The sequence below is a fragment of the Battus philenor genome, unplaced genomic scaffold (genome assembly GCF_028537555.1).
Source record: "Battus philenor isolate CCGP_79_NKW_IND1 unplaced genomic scaffold, ilBatPhil1.0.hap1 SCAF_30, whole genome shotgun sequence".
In the NCBI taxonomy this organism is placed as follows: Eukaryota; Metazoa; Arthropoda; class Insecta; order Lepidoptera; family Papilionidae; genus Battus; species Battus philenor.
The window spans coordinates 1,238,926-1,255,000 of record NW_027181694.1 but is presented as its reverse complement, the minus strand read 5'-3'; the positions used below and the strand labels follow the sequence as shown (position 1 = coordinate 1,255,000).

The 16,075-nt window shown below is 37.5% G+C and overlaps 1 protein-coding gene across 1 annotated transcript in view; it reads right to left on the bottom strand.

The window, feature by feature from the left end:
• Nup98-96 (nuclear pore complex protein Nup98-96) overlaps nucleotides 1–16,075 on the bottom strand; it is a 58,972-nt gene that overhangs the window by 4,401 nt on the left and 38,496 nt on the right. Inside the window, exons 29-40 of the mRNA XM_068771015.1 lie at nucleotides 13,593–13,691; nucleotides 11,837–11,983; nucleotides 10,552–10,641; nucleotides 7,943–8,071; nucleotides 6,756–6,865; nucleotides 4,981–5,121; nucleotides 3,793–3,871; nucleotides 3,094–3,222; nucleotides 2,407–2,529; nucleotides 1,706–1,880; nucleotides 1,022–1,205; nucleotides 73–191 (exon numbers count right to left, since the gene is read on the bottom strand). Coding sequence (XP_068627116.1) covers nucleotides 73–191; nucleotides 1,022–1,205; nucleotides 1,706–1,880; nucleotides 2,407–2,529; nucleotides 3,094–3,222; nucleotides 3,793–3,871; nucleotides 4,981–5,121; nucleotides 6,756–6,865; nucleotides 7,943–8,071; nucleotides 10,552–10,641; nucleotides 11,837–11,983; nucleotides 13,593–13,691 — 1,525 coding nt within the window. The remainder of the gene's footprint in view (nucleotides 1–72; nucleotides 192–1,021; nucleotides 1,206–1,705; nucleotides 1,881–2,406; nucleotides 2,530–3,093; nucleotides 3,223–3,792; nucleotides 3,872–4,980; nucleotides 5,122–6,755; nucleotides 6,866–7,942; nucleotides 8,072–10,551; nucleotides 10,642–11,836; nucleotides 11,984–13,592; nucleotides 13,692–16,075) is intronic.

Genomic DNA, 16,075 nt, shown 5'->3' with positions numbered 1-16,075 from the left:
GTACTATATCATCGAACCCAATATCTCCAATAACCATGGTGTGAGCGAGAGATAATACACATGGTGTTTCACCTGAGACTGTAGTCCATGGGGTCTAAAGTGTAACCAGCTGGTTGCAGCTTAGGTCTGCTGTTGAAAGCCCTGGCCCGAAGCAGCTCGTAGCGAAGATCTAGCACACGACGGTTGGAGTCCTGCTGAAAGAAATATCATTGTATCCAATGTCACTACAATATACACTATCGCTTCTGTGAACCAGGCGTGGACCAAACCGTCTTCGTAGCCCACTGTCCTGCATTCGGAGGACTCCGAGTCGACTCCCGGAATTCCTTAATGTATGCAGAATATATAATAAATCGAAATAAAAACTAAAAATTAAGATACTGTAAATAAAATGAATACTTTGTAAATAAGTAAAATAAGTATGGAAATTAATTTTTGAAAAACAAAAAATTGTAATAATTGAGGAATGAGGTGAATGAAAGGTATTGAATGAAAGGGAATGATGGAGCTAAAGTAGAAAGCGAGGAAAGAATGAAAGATCATACGATGAATGGAATAATATCACGCAAATAAAAAACAATGTGAAAAACCATAAAATAAATAAAACAACCCTGTCCTTCCAAAAGATAGGGGCATGAGAGGTCCCCACAAAAAAAAATATACACTACCAGTGTCATAAATAATCTGTGGTACTTAAGTTATAAAAAAGTTTGAAAGGCGATGGTTGAAAGAAAAAAAGAGAAAGCATGATAGATACTGTCAACGAGGAAAGAGGACAAATGTTAATAAGAAATATATCTGAGGAACTTATCTATTAGAAATTGTAACATTCCTGTCCCACACCAAGGAGGATGAATGGATATATATATATTGTATGTATATATATATCCCTTATGAGGCCCGCCGTAATCGACTACGTCTCAGATCCGTATGTCATCACCGGCAACACACATTGGTGAAAGACCATCATCGTGGCAATCATCACAGTAAACTACTTTCTGCTCAAAAATCTAACTCTTACCCCATTCGTCCAATCATATTGATCGTTGTATGGAGGCAGTGGTAGCTTCATCCCCATCTCGTCTTGCTGGACAGTACTAAGGTCCAACTCCTCGCCGTCTTCGGTGCTGGACTCCTGGGTGCTGAAGTAGCTCTCATACGTGCGGACTACTTGCTCCAAGTGAGGCACTTGGGGACAGAGGTATCTATATAAACAGATAAACATACAGGATGTTTCATTATAGGTATAAAAGTTTTGAATGGGTGATAATATAGTAAGAAAAAGTTAACCGGTGGAGAATGTATTAACACGTTGAGTGCCGTGTCAGTCACCGGTGACTGACATCGACCTTACCGTTTAGGCCGCGTCAGTCACCGATGACTGACAGTATAAAATATGATAATAAAGATAAAAATTGGACATTTCACATATCACTTTAATGGATTTTATTGAAACAAGGTAATGATTAAATGTAATAAATTTTTCAAAATTTGAATCACTTTATATTAAAATTAATTATTATTTATTATCTGTTTCTGTAGGCTTAATATTAGAATTTATTAGCATGTCGCATATTAAAATAAAATAAAAAGGGGGTTGAAAATGCGCTATATATTCATCCTCTTTACATGCATTACCTATCATCCTGTATATATCCTGTATACCAAAAAAAAATTATTAATGATAAAGTGGAAACGTATCTACCTAGCGGTCGCATGAAGGGCCCTGATCCAATCCAGCTGTTCCAGCTCTCCGCGCGGACGGATGCCGGCGATCAGCTGTAGTGCAGCCATGCGTGGACCGGCCACCAGATCGTGGGCACCGCACTCCCTCCACAGATTCAACTGCTTCTCCACCAGCGACCTGAAGACGGGGTCACCTGGAATGACACATGCAGCAATTTTATTTTACAAATCAATTGAACAATGAATTTATATATATCCACACAGGGACACACAGACACAAAGAGAGAGAGAGAAAGAGACGAATCTGCATGCGCGCGCAGTCACATATACACGCACGCACAGACATGCATACACACACAGCATAAGCAAGCACCCACACAGACACCCACGAACGAACACCATTTTTTTTTAATCTTCTGAGATATCCGACAGAAATATATAAGTAAATTATAATAAGGTTGACGCGTCCCAGGAGGGTCTATCAAATTCTTCACTGACTGGACCCATCGATTGCAACCTATCAACCCAGATGGGTGGGTAGCGTTCTGGACTTTACCAAGTTATATATTGCTTCAATGTTCCACTACCATATTATCACCTCTCCTAAAGGAGAACTAGAGCACTGGGGACTCTCTTGTAGTAGACCAGGAGTAGAAATCTAGTGTTCCACATGGACCACGGATCCATGAAGACTACTTGGAGAAGTAAGGTACAACATACCAGCAGCCTGTGCCAGGAGAGTTGCCATGTGGAGGTCACCGTTATCCCTGGCCACCTTGCAGGCCTCCAGCACTCGACCACCCAGGAGTAGTGTCCACACTCTTCCGCTGTGACCGTCCGATTCTGTCAAAGATATATTTATACATTAATAACTATAGTTTGTGTGCAGCTTCGAGTCTAGTCGGTGAAGGTGAACGCCAATGCATTGCACGGATGCCTCCCTAAACCTGTTACGATCACAGTAATAGCCCCACCAACAATATATATATAATGGAGTTTAACTATTACATTTTATGAAGTCCATAGTAGTACATCATCAGATATCAGATAATTGAATCCATGGAAAGCTTAGAAGTTGCGTCTCTCTAGTATATATATGTATATATATATATACACATACGAAATTAAGCCCAAAAAACATACTAAATTCGACGGTAGAAAAAAGCATGTAAACACATCCTTATCTTCGACTACGAGGGTGGATAAACCTTGGCAGGTGATACAAAAACATTTTTTAATCTAATAGGCATTTTTACGCACTTTTGCATTGTCTATTATTTTGCTTGTCTTATATTGATCTGCTGAGAACTGGCAAAAAAATCAGCAGTTGATCTTTGTAAGTAAAATTTGACACTGAGTTTTACACATTTCGATACTAAATTAAGATGAACTTTGGAAGGTACTAACCATCAAGAGGATCAGCCTTCACCAGCTTCTTGAGTTCCCGCTGCGTGATATCAGCTACAGCATCCTGCAGCCAGCGCAGCAGCTGGCGGTGCCGGTGCACCCTGGACTGCACATCCATTCCTGCCACTCCTGCCCAACCAGAGATCAAAACTATAACTAACATATTATGAGGATGAAGAAGGTCGAAGATAGATGAGAGCGAAGTTGACAGTGATGATAGTGGAAAGTGAAAGAAGTAAAGAGATAGAGGGTGAGTAAAAAGAGAGTGAAGGTAGGAGAGCAGCAAAAAAGAAATGGGGAAAAAAGAGTGATAATAAAACTGAACGCAATGTGGGTAAAGGAAGCGATTGGGAGAGTAGATGAAGTGATAGAGGAGAGCGAAGAAAATTATAGGAAAGAGTGAAAAAGAAGAAGAGTAAAGACTCTTCTCTTTCATACTACGTTTCTTTAAATGTCTGAAAGAAACAACAGGAATCAGCCTGGAGAAGGAAATAAATATAAGATACATGAAATGATAAGGGAAGAAACAAAAGAGATCTAGTGTATGGGAGAAGGAGAGGAAGAGAGTAAAGGCAGTGAAAATAAGATATGATAAATAGAGGTTAGTGAAGATGCATGAGGAGAATAAAGGCAAGGACAGAGAGGGTGGAAGAAGATGAAGGAGATGACTATAAAAAGGTTACACTTTACGAATCTCACCATCGTTCTCCAGGTCAGCGCCCCACAGCGCCTCGCAGAGCTTCCATATCTGCAGCCGGTAAGTGTTGCCGGCTTCCGACTGGAAATTAAAACTTTTATCATCAAAAACGTATTAGCAATCAAAAATATGCCGTTAATTTTCTGACATGAGGATATTCTTGCAAGATTGTTAGAAATGGAGAGTAGTTTTAGAAAGAAATACAGGAAGGTTTCCTTAAAAAACGTTTATGTTCAAGGATCACTCATACATGGTGATCATCTTAAGAAAGGCAGATTTGTAAGCGGTGAAGATGGGAGCCCCGTCAAGAGATATATCAGCTCATTGTGGAACAGGTTTCTTATGTTATTATTTAAAATTTGGTTTGGTAGAAGTCTTGTTGGTGGAGGTAAACTTAATTACACGATGGTCTCCCTTAATCTGGTACGCGGGTCGTCAGCCCCGACCACAGTAATAGGCCCACCATCAATATATATATATATATATATATATATATATATATATATATATATATATATAATGGACTTTAACTACTACATTTTAAGAAGTCCATAGTGGTAGATCTTTTGACAACTGAATAGGCGGTTGCCTATTGCTATTTTTAAGCAAATCTACTATCAAAGCAAAACGCTAAAGGCACTTACAATAGATTTTACACTAAACTATGGGGGTACCGCAAAAGCCTGACTTCGGACTGATGGTATATGAAGTTCCTCGTTTTAAGCCTCTTTTACAGACAACAGAATGGGTAATGTAGCTATTACCCATTCTGTTGTCTGTAGTCTGTAGTCCCGAGGTAGTTCTATGGATATATGAATATAACCTAATTAAGAAAAGGACCAATATATAGCCACTTCCGCACATGCAGTGGTAGTCGTGCAACAAAGCGCACCGCCCGCCAGCCCGCTGATAAATGCGTATGCGGCAAACAATGCGAATTACACAACTGCCACCGTCAAATCACTCAACACGTGTTTCACCCCTCCACGGGGCATCTTCAGGAGTTATGTTACACCGATTAGTGCCAAACATAGAGTCCATACCAAGTGGTTAAATATTGGTCCTTTTCTTACTTAGGATGGACTTCCGCAAGGTAACGCCTGATTCCATTAAACATGAATATATCCATCAAACACACCACCCTAGTGATAGCTTACCTTACCGTACCACACTAGCATTAATGCACTCACCTCAGCATAACGCAGTAGCTTCATCAGCAGCTTATGACGCTGTTCCGGCTCCGAAGACAGGACCAGACGAGGGCATCCACCTTCTTCCTCCACTATCTGACTGAACTCCAAGAGGCTCTCCATTTGCTTGGGTAAAACATCCTGAAATGAATTGTTTATCTTGAGATATACTCCTGAGATATCTTCCGTATCATCATCATTTCAACATATGTCCACAGCTGGGCAAAGCTTTGGATCATTTAAATTTCTAATATGATCGAATACATTAAATTGCTAAAGCCTTATTATTAGTATAATAACACTGTTATCTAATATATAAAATTCTCGTGTCACGGTGTTCGAACTTGAACTCCTCCGAAACAGCTTGACCGATTTTTACCAAATTTTACATGCGTATTCAGTATGTCTGAGAATCGGCTACTATGTATTTTCCATACCCCTAAGTGATAAGGGTGGTCCACCCCTAAATTTTATTTTTAATTTTTTAGACAATTTTTTTGATTTTTATTTTTTATGATACAACATACAAAAATACATACAACCTTAAATTTTCACCCCTCTACGATCAACTCTTATTTTTAAATTGAAAAAGAAAAATATTTTTTTTTGCAAAACAACGTTTGCGGGATCAGCTAGTTATTAATATAATAACACTGTTATTTACATATAAGAGATTTCCACCTATGTACATTCATCACAATATCTCTGGAACCATAAGACATAGAGAAATCAAATTTGATAGTAATATTCCTTTAGCCAAGTAGAAGCTAGCTATTTTACCAAACTATCCAGAAAATAATATTCCTCGTTTTAACAAATAGACAATTTAAGGTAAAGACCTCCCCCTATGGGGGGATATACCATGATCGCCACGCCTGATAGACGGGTTGGCGATATATCTCTTTGGAAACTTGTTTCTAAGTAGCAATCCTATATAATTAATACAGATTTTGAATTACATAAGATTGTATTGATTAATCGAATCCACGACTTAAGATCGCATGTCTTAATTCTCTACCGTTTGGTTATAACTTGTCAAAACATATTAACGGGAGTGTTTATTATATATATAGTTCATGTTAAAATTTACCATAAATACATTACCATCCTAAAGGAACGGAAAACATATAGTATATATAACTTTATATGCGTTTAAGGCGTAAATATATATATATATATATACAAAACTATATTTATTCATATATTTATATTAAATAAATTGCATTAAAGTTAGAAGAAGACACTGTATCCGGAGATAAATATTGCACATCGACCTTTGGAAAGAGACGATCGGCTAATTTCGGCTTCGTAGAACGCTATCTCTGTCGTACGAATAACAAAACGTCACATCGATGTGCAATATTTATTTACTGTACGATCGAAGGATATAAAAGAAAAATATTATTTTTATATAAAAAAAAATTATTTACCTATGTACATTTACATTGGTCTAATTTAATATAGTAATAATTACTGTGCCCACTTCGTAGAGCGTTATCTCTGTCTCACATATATATGTGACGTTGGTAGTGTCTTTTGGCCAAACGTCAATACGGTTGAGTTTCGTCCAAATATCCGGAGCTATGTCAACATATATTTATTCCGGCCTTTACCGTTTATTAAAAATATATATTTAATTCGGTTTCAAACAATAACTCATATACATATAAAAGTCTATAAGAATATTTATTTCGCTATTATAAAAATGCCCACAAAAAACGGCGTGGACTAATCAAAGTGCGCTGAGTACAGATAATAAATAAAAGAACCTATACCTGAGTGTCAGATGGTTCTCGTCCAATAGCCAGACTGGTCACCATCGGTTCGCTCCAGTCTTCACCGTCGCGACCACGAAGGTATCTACCCAGGTCCCATAGCTCCGCAGCTGTGGGAAGAATTTAAAAAAATATAGCCATGACATCACATATATATATAACTGAGAATTATTACAGAAACTAGTTTCTCTCTCTACACATAAAGGGTTAGTATCTAGTTAGCAGCACTTTTGTTTCTAATTGCGCCATGCCATCAAATCTCGGGGATTCCCTTTCTAAAAGCGACGCAACTACAGAATACAGTTTTATTTTCACTTTGTTATGCTAATTTTAGAGTTCAGTTTCAATTACGTAGTGTATTGTGCTATATATATATATGTATATATATTATGTAATATATATGTAATATATATTATGTAATTATTATATAATATATACATATATATGTATATATATTATATAAGACACTAGATTCTGTAATAATTCTATTTTGTACTGCGCCGCTCTTATTTGATGTCGATAAAGCAGTGTCTGTTTAACCTTGACACTTCACAGATGGCGCTGTTAACAATGGCGTCCATTGCGATCGCCGGTCGGTAAAGCAGTCGGCATTTGTACAAAATAACCTTTTAAAAGGAATCGACAATTTATATAATATCTTTAAATATCGTTTCTCTGTTTCAGAACAGTTATTTTAAGCATATACCCACATATAAAAATAGTATATGTATATAACATATACATATATATGATTTACAGGTTAAAGCATGTAGTTTAAGACACTCAATCCTAACATTATTTGTAACTATACTCGAGGAGTCTAAATGAAGCTGGTACTTTATGTCATCGGATTCATAAATCGCTAAACTTTTATTAATTCAACCGATGGCCGTCAGGGCCGAAAGGTTATCGAGTGGTGACCATCATTTGGTAGACTCCACATGAGTGATCAGCACACTAGGTAGACCCACGACATAAGCAGCGCAGAACCGGGCATCAGCTGAAAAGAACAAACTTATATCCCTAGGTTTCGAGACTGTATTACATAGACCAATACAATATTTTATCCAACAACGTCATTGTCATTGTTTCGTATGGCTTTTACAGCTTCATCTGTAATGAGTTCACGGAACGGAGGGGTCCGTGAACTATATACCAACAATGTTATGGTATTATCTGATACTCACATCGCGGTAGATCGGAAACCGCGTCGGTGGTGGTGACGAAAGCCAGGGATCCACGTGGTCCAAATCCCACTCGGCTGTGTCTCGCACGGCACACCGACACGTCTGCAATACACGCTGCTTGCAGTCGACCTGGTGGTGATACCAGAAATTATTACTATACTCTCGTATTAACGTAGATATGCCGAATTCATACTTAATTTTGAGACGATTGTGGTAGGAGTCAACAATTGCAAAGGTACATAAAGATGTGTTTACATGCGGCCAATTTAATAAGATAAGCAAGTAACATTTAACATATTCCACGTCGTGTTGGGGCTTATACGACACCTGCTACACTTTCCGTTCATATGCAGTTCTCATTGAAGAACAGAAGATTCTTAAACAAATGAATTGTTGGCTCGAATATATATATATATATAAACTATATACAACCCTTATCACTTAGGGGTATGAAAAATAGATAGTAGCCGATTATCAGACCTACTAAATACGCATATAAAATTTGGTAAAAATCGGTCAAGCCGTTGCAGATGAGTTCAAGTTCGAACACCGTGACACGAGAATTATATATATATATATATATATATATATATATATATATATATATATATATATATATATATATATATATATATATATATATATATATATAACATTTTCTCGCTAATTATAACTTTGCAGTATTGAAAGTGTAAAGCGTATGTCTTAAACGACTTTTTTAATTTTTAAACTGTGGGTCGTATACGCCCCACGCGGCAAGAATAGAAAATCTTCAAAAATTTCTGCGGCACGGAATGTGTTAATATATTTATATATATTTTGGCAGTGGTAACACTGTACTACATTTAACGTACATATATTTACTAATACTATATAATAAAATATGGCTGTGGCTATATAATCACACTTTTAAGTGAAAATGAGAGACGATTGCAGTGAGAATCAACAATTGTAATGATATATAAAGATACGTTTACATGCGGCTAGATTTGAATAGATGTGAAATCAACAATGCATATATGGAATTAAATTACTTCTCACTAGTACAGATATTAATTATGATATATAGCTTTCGTAAATGAAAGGGACAAATGAATGTAGGGGTCGTAAAAATTTTCACCCAATATAAAGATGCATTTACATGCGACCAATTTTTAAAAAACATGCAAGTAACAATTTTTTTTTATTTTCGCAGTAATACAGATATAAATAAAGACACACCAATAACTCGCTTTGCGTCGCTTCGTTTAGCGTTTTTTTCGAAGTTGCGTCGTTGCTTAATTAGTACTAATTTTCACTGTGCGTCGTTAGATTTCCGAGGTTGCATTGTTTTGGGTTCGAGTCTTTATTTATTTGTTCTAAAAGATGGCAACACTTTTGTTTCTAATTGCGCCATGCCATCAAAACTCGGGGATTCCCTTTCTAACTAAAAATCAACGCAATTTGAATATAGTTTTATTTTCACTTTGTTTTGCTCATTTTAGAATTCAATTTCAATTTCGTAGTGTGTTGTGCTTTTTTAAAAAGAGAATAATAAATTTATATAAATTTTTACGTGTTGTTTCTGGTTACAGAAAATGTAAATATTATTCCAATTTATTTATTGGCAGAGTTATATTATTTTTGTTTTTTAAATGTTTACTTTGTTAAATTTTCTTTTTAAAAAGTTGTATTTTGCGACCCCGGAACCTATCTTCGATCTTTACATGGTTTGCTATAGAAAATCTTAATTCACTTTGCGGCGTTTCAATTCGCTTCGTGTTTTTTTGGTACGTAACCACGACGCAAAGTGAGGTATTGGTGTATATCTCTTTAAATAAAACTTTCGTTAATGAAAGAGACAGATGATTATAGTAGGCGTCAACAATTTTAAACAAATATAAAGATGCGTTTACATTACTTTTTTTCATCAATTTCTCAGATGATGTAAAAGGCGTCCAAAACTCCTAGTAATCGCATTGTTACAAGACCTCCCACTTTCAATATAGATATATCAAAATAAAACTATATAGATGATTCAGATATTGCTATAAATTATATTGTAAAGAAAGCACAAAAATACGTAAAAATAGTAAAAGAATTAAATAATTTGTAAAATAAAAATGTGTAATAAATAAAATGGTGCGAAACTGTAATAAATAATAAATAAAATGAAATTGTAAACTAGAATTAGCATGTAGTGGCGGAGGATGGATGTAAGGATAACGGAATGAAAGTGAAAGACTGGGAAAAACTGTAGAAAGAATGAAGAAGAAAGAGAGATAATAAGAAATATGAAATGAAGAATGAAAATAAATAGAAGTATGTGAAGATATTAATAAAAAATTAAAAGTCCCTGTCCCACACAAGATAGGAAAACGAGAGGTCTCCAATAACAGGGGCCATTTAAAAAAACAAATAGGTATATCGACATGGGCTTCATCGATGATCAATCTATATTATATCATCATCACCCTAAGATCCTTCACTACTGGAAGTAGGCATTCCAGTGGACTTCCAGTAACACCAACTTCTTGTGATGTGACAAATCCTTAACTTGCTGATCAGAAGTCTTCACTCCAGGACCTTGAACTTTGATGAAGAGAGAGTTGGATAGTTTAAACGTTTACCAGCAATCGTCTTGGAGAACGGTGGCACCTTCCTATGGTACTTCAGCACGACGGTATGTGGCCTTACAACTAGAGGTCTCATAACCACTTCTGCAACAATAAAAAAAAACAGCCATATGTAAAAATTCCCGCGGACTTCGTTACAACGTTCACTCGTCTCGCTCACTCGCACGGCGTGCACTATACGCGCTCTTGCTCGCACCTTGGCACAGAACGCGCGCGCTGCCGATGTTGGAGTTCTCGGAGGAGTCGGATTTCAACTAGGGTTCGATGTAACCGCTCGTATGCGAATTATTCATTTTCCGCGCACAAATTATTTTAATTATTAAATAAACGTTTTTCCAAATCACAATACTTATTTTCTATATACAGGGTGTTCAATGTCAGACGGAATAAATAATGATGACGCAATGCGATATCTTGGACGAGGAGTGAACACAGAACCAATGATCTTACCATAGATCATTTCAACTATCTCACAGAATAAGTTTTAAGTATATACAGCGTGATTTTTTATAGGTCAACTAGCTGATCCCGCAAACGTTGTTTTGCAAAAAAAAATTGATATTTTAATTTACAAATAAAAAATAAGGGTTGATCGTAGAGGGGTGAAAATTTATGGTTGTATGTATTCTTGTATGCTGTATCATAAAAAAATAAAAACAAAAAAATTCGTTAATTTTTTTTTTAAGTGTGTACAACCTTTATCACTTAGGGATATAGAAAATAGATAGTAGCCGATTCTCAGACCTTCTGAATACGCATATTAAATTTAGTAAAAATCAGTCAAGCCGTTTCAGAGGAGTTCAAGTTCGAACACCGTGACACGAGAATTTTATATATGAGAAGAAGATTTATGTATGGTACATCCTTTATATGGTATATCGTAAGAAAAAACGTTTGATAAAATATTTCATCTGTCGATAGATTTTGTAATGACAGAAGCTATTGTACTGTCGCATTCGGATATACAAAATATATTAATGCAACATATTTTAGAGTGATCACTTTATAAAAGATGATTGACAATAGATGAATTGTCGATGTGTTCGCTGATGATGGGGCGTATAGGTTCAAGGTAACCCGAAGAACAATCACCGACATATATAGACGATTTTTTCGTCCAAAGTGGCAGTAGGTATGGCACATCGCTCGTGCAACCGACAACCGTTGGAGACGAAAGGTTCTTGATGGTCGAGGGATTCCCTGATTCACCATGACGATGTTTGGAAGAGACCAATGCCTTGCAGTTAACTGATATGATGATGGAAAAGGTGATACTGACCTTCGGTTGATGGTTTAGGCATGAGCGGTTCCTCTAAACGAGACTGGCGCTCTGTTAGCACCTCCGATGGCTCCCCTCTCAAGCCAAGCCCTCCCAGAGGCACTAGCTGGTCCTCGCTTGACTGCGACATGTCTTCGTCTACATCCGCTGGAAAATACAAACATTTCGTAAGAAATTATTAAATGAGCAAATTCAAATTTCTTCACGGGTCTGAGCGTACGCATATATACAGTACAAACTAATAAATATTGCACATCGACTTTTAGAAAGAGACAATCGGCTAATTTCGGCTTCGTAGAGCGTTATCTCTGTCGCGCGAAATACAAACAGTCCGGTATCTACTAGGAGCTGTTACAACAAGTATCTTTTTTTTCTTTAGATAATTATTTTTATTCTTTGTATAAAATACACCAATTTTTTTACAAGTGATGGCTTTAGGTTGGTGTAAAATAAAATAATACTACTGTAATAAAGTTCCACAAGATATATCACACCTTACATTTCTTAGTTTTAAATCTACCGCGCTGGTGTCTCTTTTATACGTCAACTAACAACAAGCGCCGTCTGCCGAAACCATAGTTCCTACATATATGTTATGCTAAAATTTTAATTCATATAGATAAAATAGTGACAGACACATTATAAATAAAAAATATGTATACACGACGAGATATGTTTATTTTATTAGTTTTAAATGTAAAATTATAAGTATATTATTTTATAAATTTTATTATAGCATTCAAGAGTTTTTGGTTGATAAAAATCTTTGTTCATTTAACAATCAGAGTAACAATACCGAACGATAAATATTACATCGTTCTATGGAAAGAGACAATCGGCTAATTTCGGCTTCGTAGAGCACTATCTCTGTCACACTACCTATGTAACGTTTTGTCATACGTGCGACAGAGATAACGCTCTACGAAGCCGAAATTAGCTGATTATCGGTACTGTACTTCTCATATTATAATAATTGATGATTCAAGTGCTTACAGATGCCTATTCGAATAAAAAAATTAGATTTGAACTCCTATACCGGCCTTACAATACTTTTTTTTATGGCCCCCGCTATTGGGAGCCTCTCGTACCCCCTATCTGGTGTGGGACAGGGAATATTCAACATTATTTAATTTTTTCACATATTTTTTTATTTTTATTATCGTCTTTCATACATCGTATGATCTTTCGTTCTTTTCATTCTCGCCACAATTCTTCTGTCTTTCCCTTTCGCTCTGTAACGCCTTTCATACATCCCCCATTACTCTTTTACATTTTTATTATTTTATTTCTATATAGGATTATTAAAATATCACTTAGTTTTACATTTTTTTTTTGATTTTTGTTGTTTATATTTTTATTAGCTTTTATTTCATATTTTTTTTTACAGAGTAGGAGGAACTCTTCTTTGGTTTTTTCTTCTCTTATCAGGGAAGCTATTGATTGCTCCCTGATTTTCACATCAGACCGGCACTCGAAGTCGACCCACACACATCAAAATACTTTAAAAGCTTCTGCGACACTAACGCCCTCTTCTATAAGCGATACATAATTAAGGCAGCACAAGACTGGTCATCATGGTGATCTTTGGAGGAGGCTTTACCTTAAAGTGATCATTTATCGGTTGACATAATGATGGTGATGAGATTTTTGAGACACAGTTTAAAAGGACTCCCGACGTAGACCTGGATAAGGACCTTAAAAATGATGACAAGGGACATTCATGGAAGTGATGGTGGTAACAAAAAAGACAACTTACCGATGTCGGCGTAAAGCGAAGCCTTCATAAGTTGCACGCTGTGGGAGTGGCGGTGCTCGAGCCTGGCCAGTTCGCTGGTGGGACTCTTCACTCCGAGAGCTGAAACAAGCGGATTCCTTATAAAATATACTAGAATTACACCTGATCAATAGACGATTGCCAGCAGACAGACTTTGTAGCTCTTAGTTTCATCTGCCATGAGCTTGAGGATCCAGGGTCTGCATAATTACCCATCATAAAACTAATGTTACCATTTAGTATGGTGGCTATGTGAAGGTTTGGAAAGTTATGACAGAAAAAAAAGATGCTAGTGTTAACAGAGCGACTGGCATGGCCTAATTGACTTGTAGTCGAACCGTGGTGACATTTGGCCACTAATAAAGTTGATTGATATACATCAGATCGAAAACCGGCAGTTGGTCGACGTTCATAGGGCCCAAGTTACGTTTGGTGAACAGAAGGTAGCTCGACATTCATATGGTCAAAGTTACGTTTGGTGGACAGAAGGTAGCTCTGCATTCGTAAGGTCGAAGTTACTTTTGGTGGACAGAAGGTAGCTCGACATTCGTAAGGTCAAAGTTACGTTTGGTGGACAGAAGGAAGCTCTGCATTCGTATGGTCAAAGTTACGTTTGGTGGACAGAAGGTAGCTCGACATTCGTAAGGTCAAAGTTACGTTTGGTGGACAGAAGGAAGCTCTGCATTCGTATGGTCAAAGTTACGTTTGGTGGACAGAAGGTAGCTCGACATTCGTATGGTGAAATTTACGTTTGGTAAATCGAAGGTAGCTCGACATTCGTAAGTTTACGTTTGGTGGACAGAAGTTAGCTCTACATTCCTAAGGTCAAAGTTACGTTTGGTGGACAGAAGTTAGCTCTACATTCCTAAGGTCAAAGTTACGTTTGGTGGACAGAAGGAAGCTCTGCATTCGTAAGGTCAAAGTTACGTTTGGTGGACAGAAGGAAGCTCTGCATTCGTATGGTCAAAGTTACGTTTGGTGGACAGAAGGTAGCTCTGCATTCGTAAGGTCAAAGTTACGTTTGGTGGACAGAAGGAAGCTCTGCATTCGTATGGTCAAAGTTACGTTTGGTGGACAGAAGGTAGCTCGACATTCGTATGGTCAAATTTACGTTTGGTAAATCGAAGGTAGCTCGACATTCGTAAGTTTACGTTTGGTGGACAGAAGTTAGCTCTACATTCCTAAGGTCAAAGTTACGTTTGGTAAATCGAAGGTAGCTCGACATTCGTAAGTTTACGTTTGGTGGACAGAAGGAAGCTCTGCATTCGTAAGGTCAAAGTTAGTTTTGGTGGACAGAAGGTAGCTCTGCATTCGTAAGGTCGAAGTTACGTTTGGTGGACAGAAGGAAGCTCTGCATTCGTATGGTCAAAGTTACGTTTGGTGGACAGAAGGAAGCTCTGCATTCGTATGGTCAAAGTTACGTTTGGTGGACAGAAGGTAGCTCTGCATTCGTAAGGTCAAAGTTACGTTTGGTGGACAGAAGGAAGCTCTGCATTCGTATGGTCAAAGTTACGTTTGGTGGACAGAAGGTAGCTCTGCATTCGTAAGGTCAAAGTTACGTTTGGTGGACAGAAGGAAGCTCTGCATTCGTATGGTCAAAGTTACGTTTGGTGGACAGAAGGAAGCTCTGCATTCGTATGGTCAAAGTTACGTTTGGTGGACAGAAGGAAGCTCTGCATTCGTATGGTCAAAGTTACGTTTGGTGGACAGAAGGTAGCTCTGCATTCGTAAGGTCAAAGTTACGTTTGGTGGACAGAAGGAAGCTCTGCATTCGTATGGTCAAAGTTACGTTTGGTGGACAGAAGGAAGCTCTGCATTCGTATGGTCAAAGTTACGTTTGGTGGACAGAAGGAAGCTCTGCATTCGTATGGTCAAAGTTACGTTTGGTGGACAGAAGGTAGCTCTGCATTCGTAAGGTCAAAGTTACGTTTGGTGGACAGAAGGAAGCTCTGCATTCGTATGGTCAAAGTTACGTTTGGTGGACAGAAGGTAGCTCTGCATTCGTAAGGTCAAAGTTACGTTTGGTGGACAGAAGGAAGCTCTGCATTCGTATGGTCAAAGTTACGTTTGGTGGACAGAAGGTAGCTCTGCATTCGTAAGGTCAAAGTTACGTTTGGTGGACAGAAGGAAGCTCTGCATTCGTATGGTCAAAGTTACGTTTGGTGGACAGAAGGTAGCTCTGCATTCGTAAGGTCAAAGTTACGTTTGGTGGACAGAAGGAAGCTCTGCATTCGTATGGTCAAAGTTACGTTTGGTGGACAGAAGGTAGCTCGACATTCGTATGGTCAAATTTACGTTTGGTAAATCGAAGGTAGCTCGACATTCGTAAGTTTACGTTTGGTGGACAGAAGTTAGCTCTACATTCCTAAGGTCAAAGTTACGTTTGGTGGACAGAAGTTAGCTCTACATTCCTAAGGTCAAAGTTACGTTTGGTGGACAGAAGGAAGCTCTGCATTCGTAAGGTC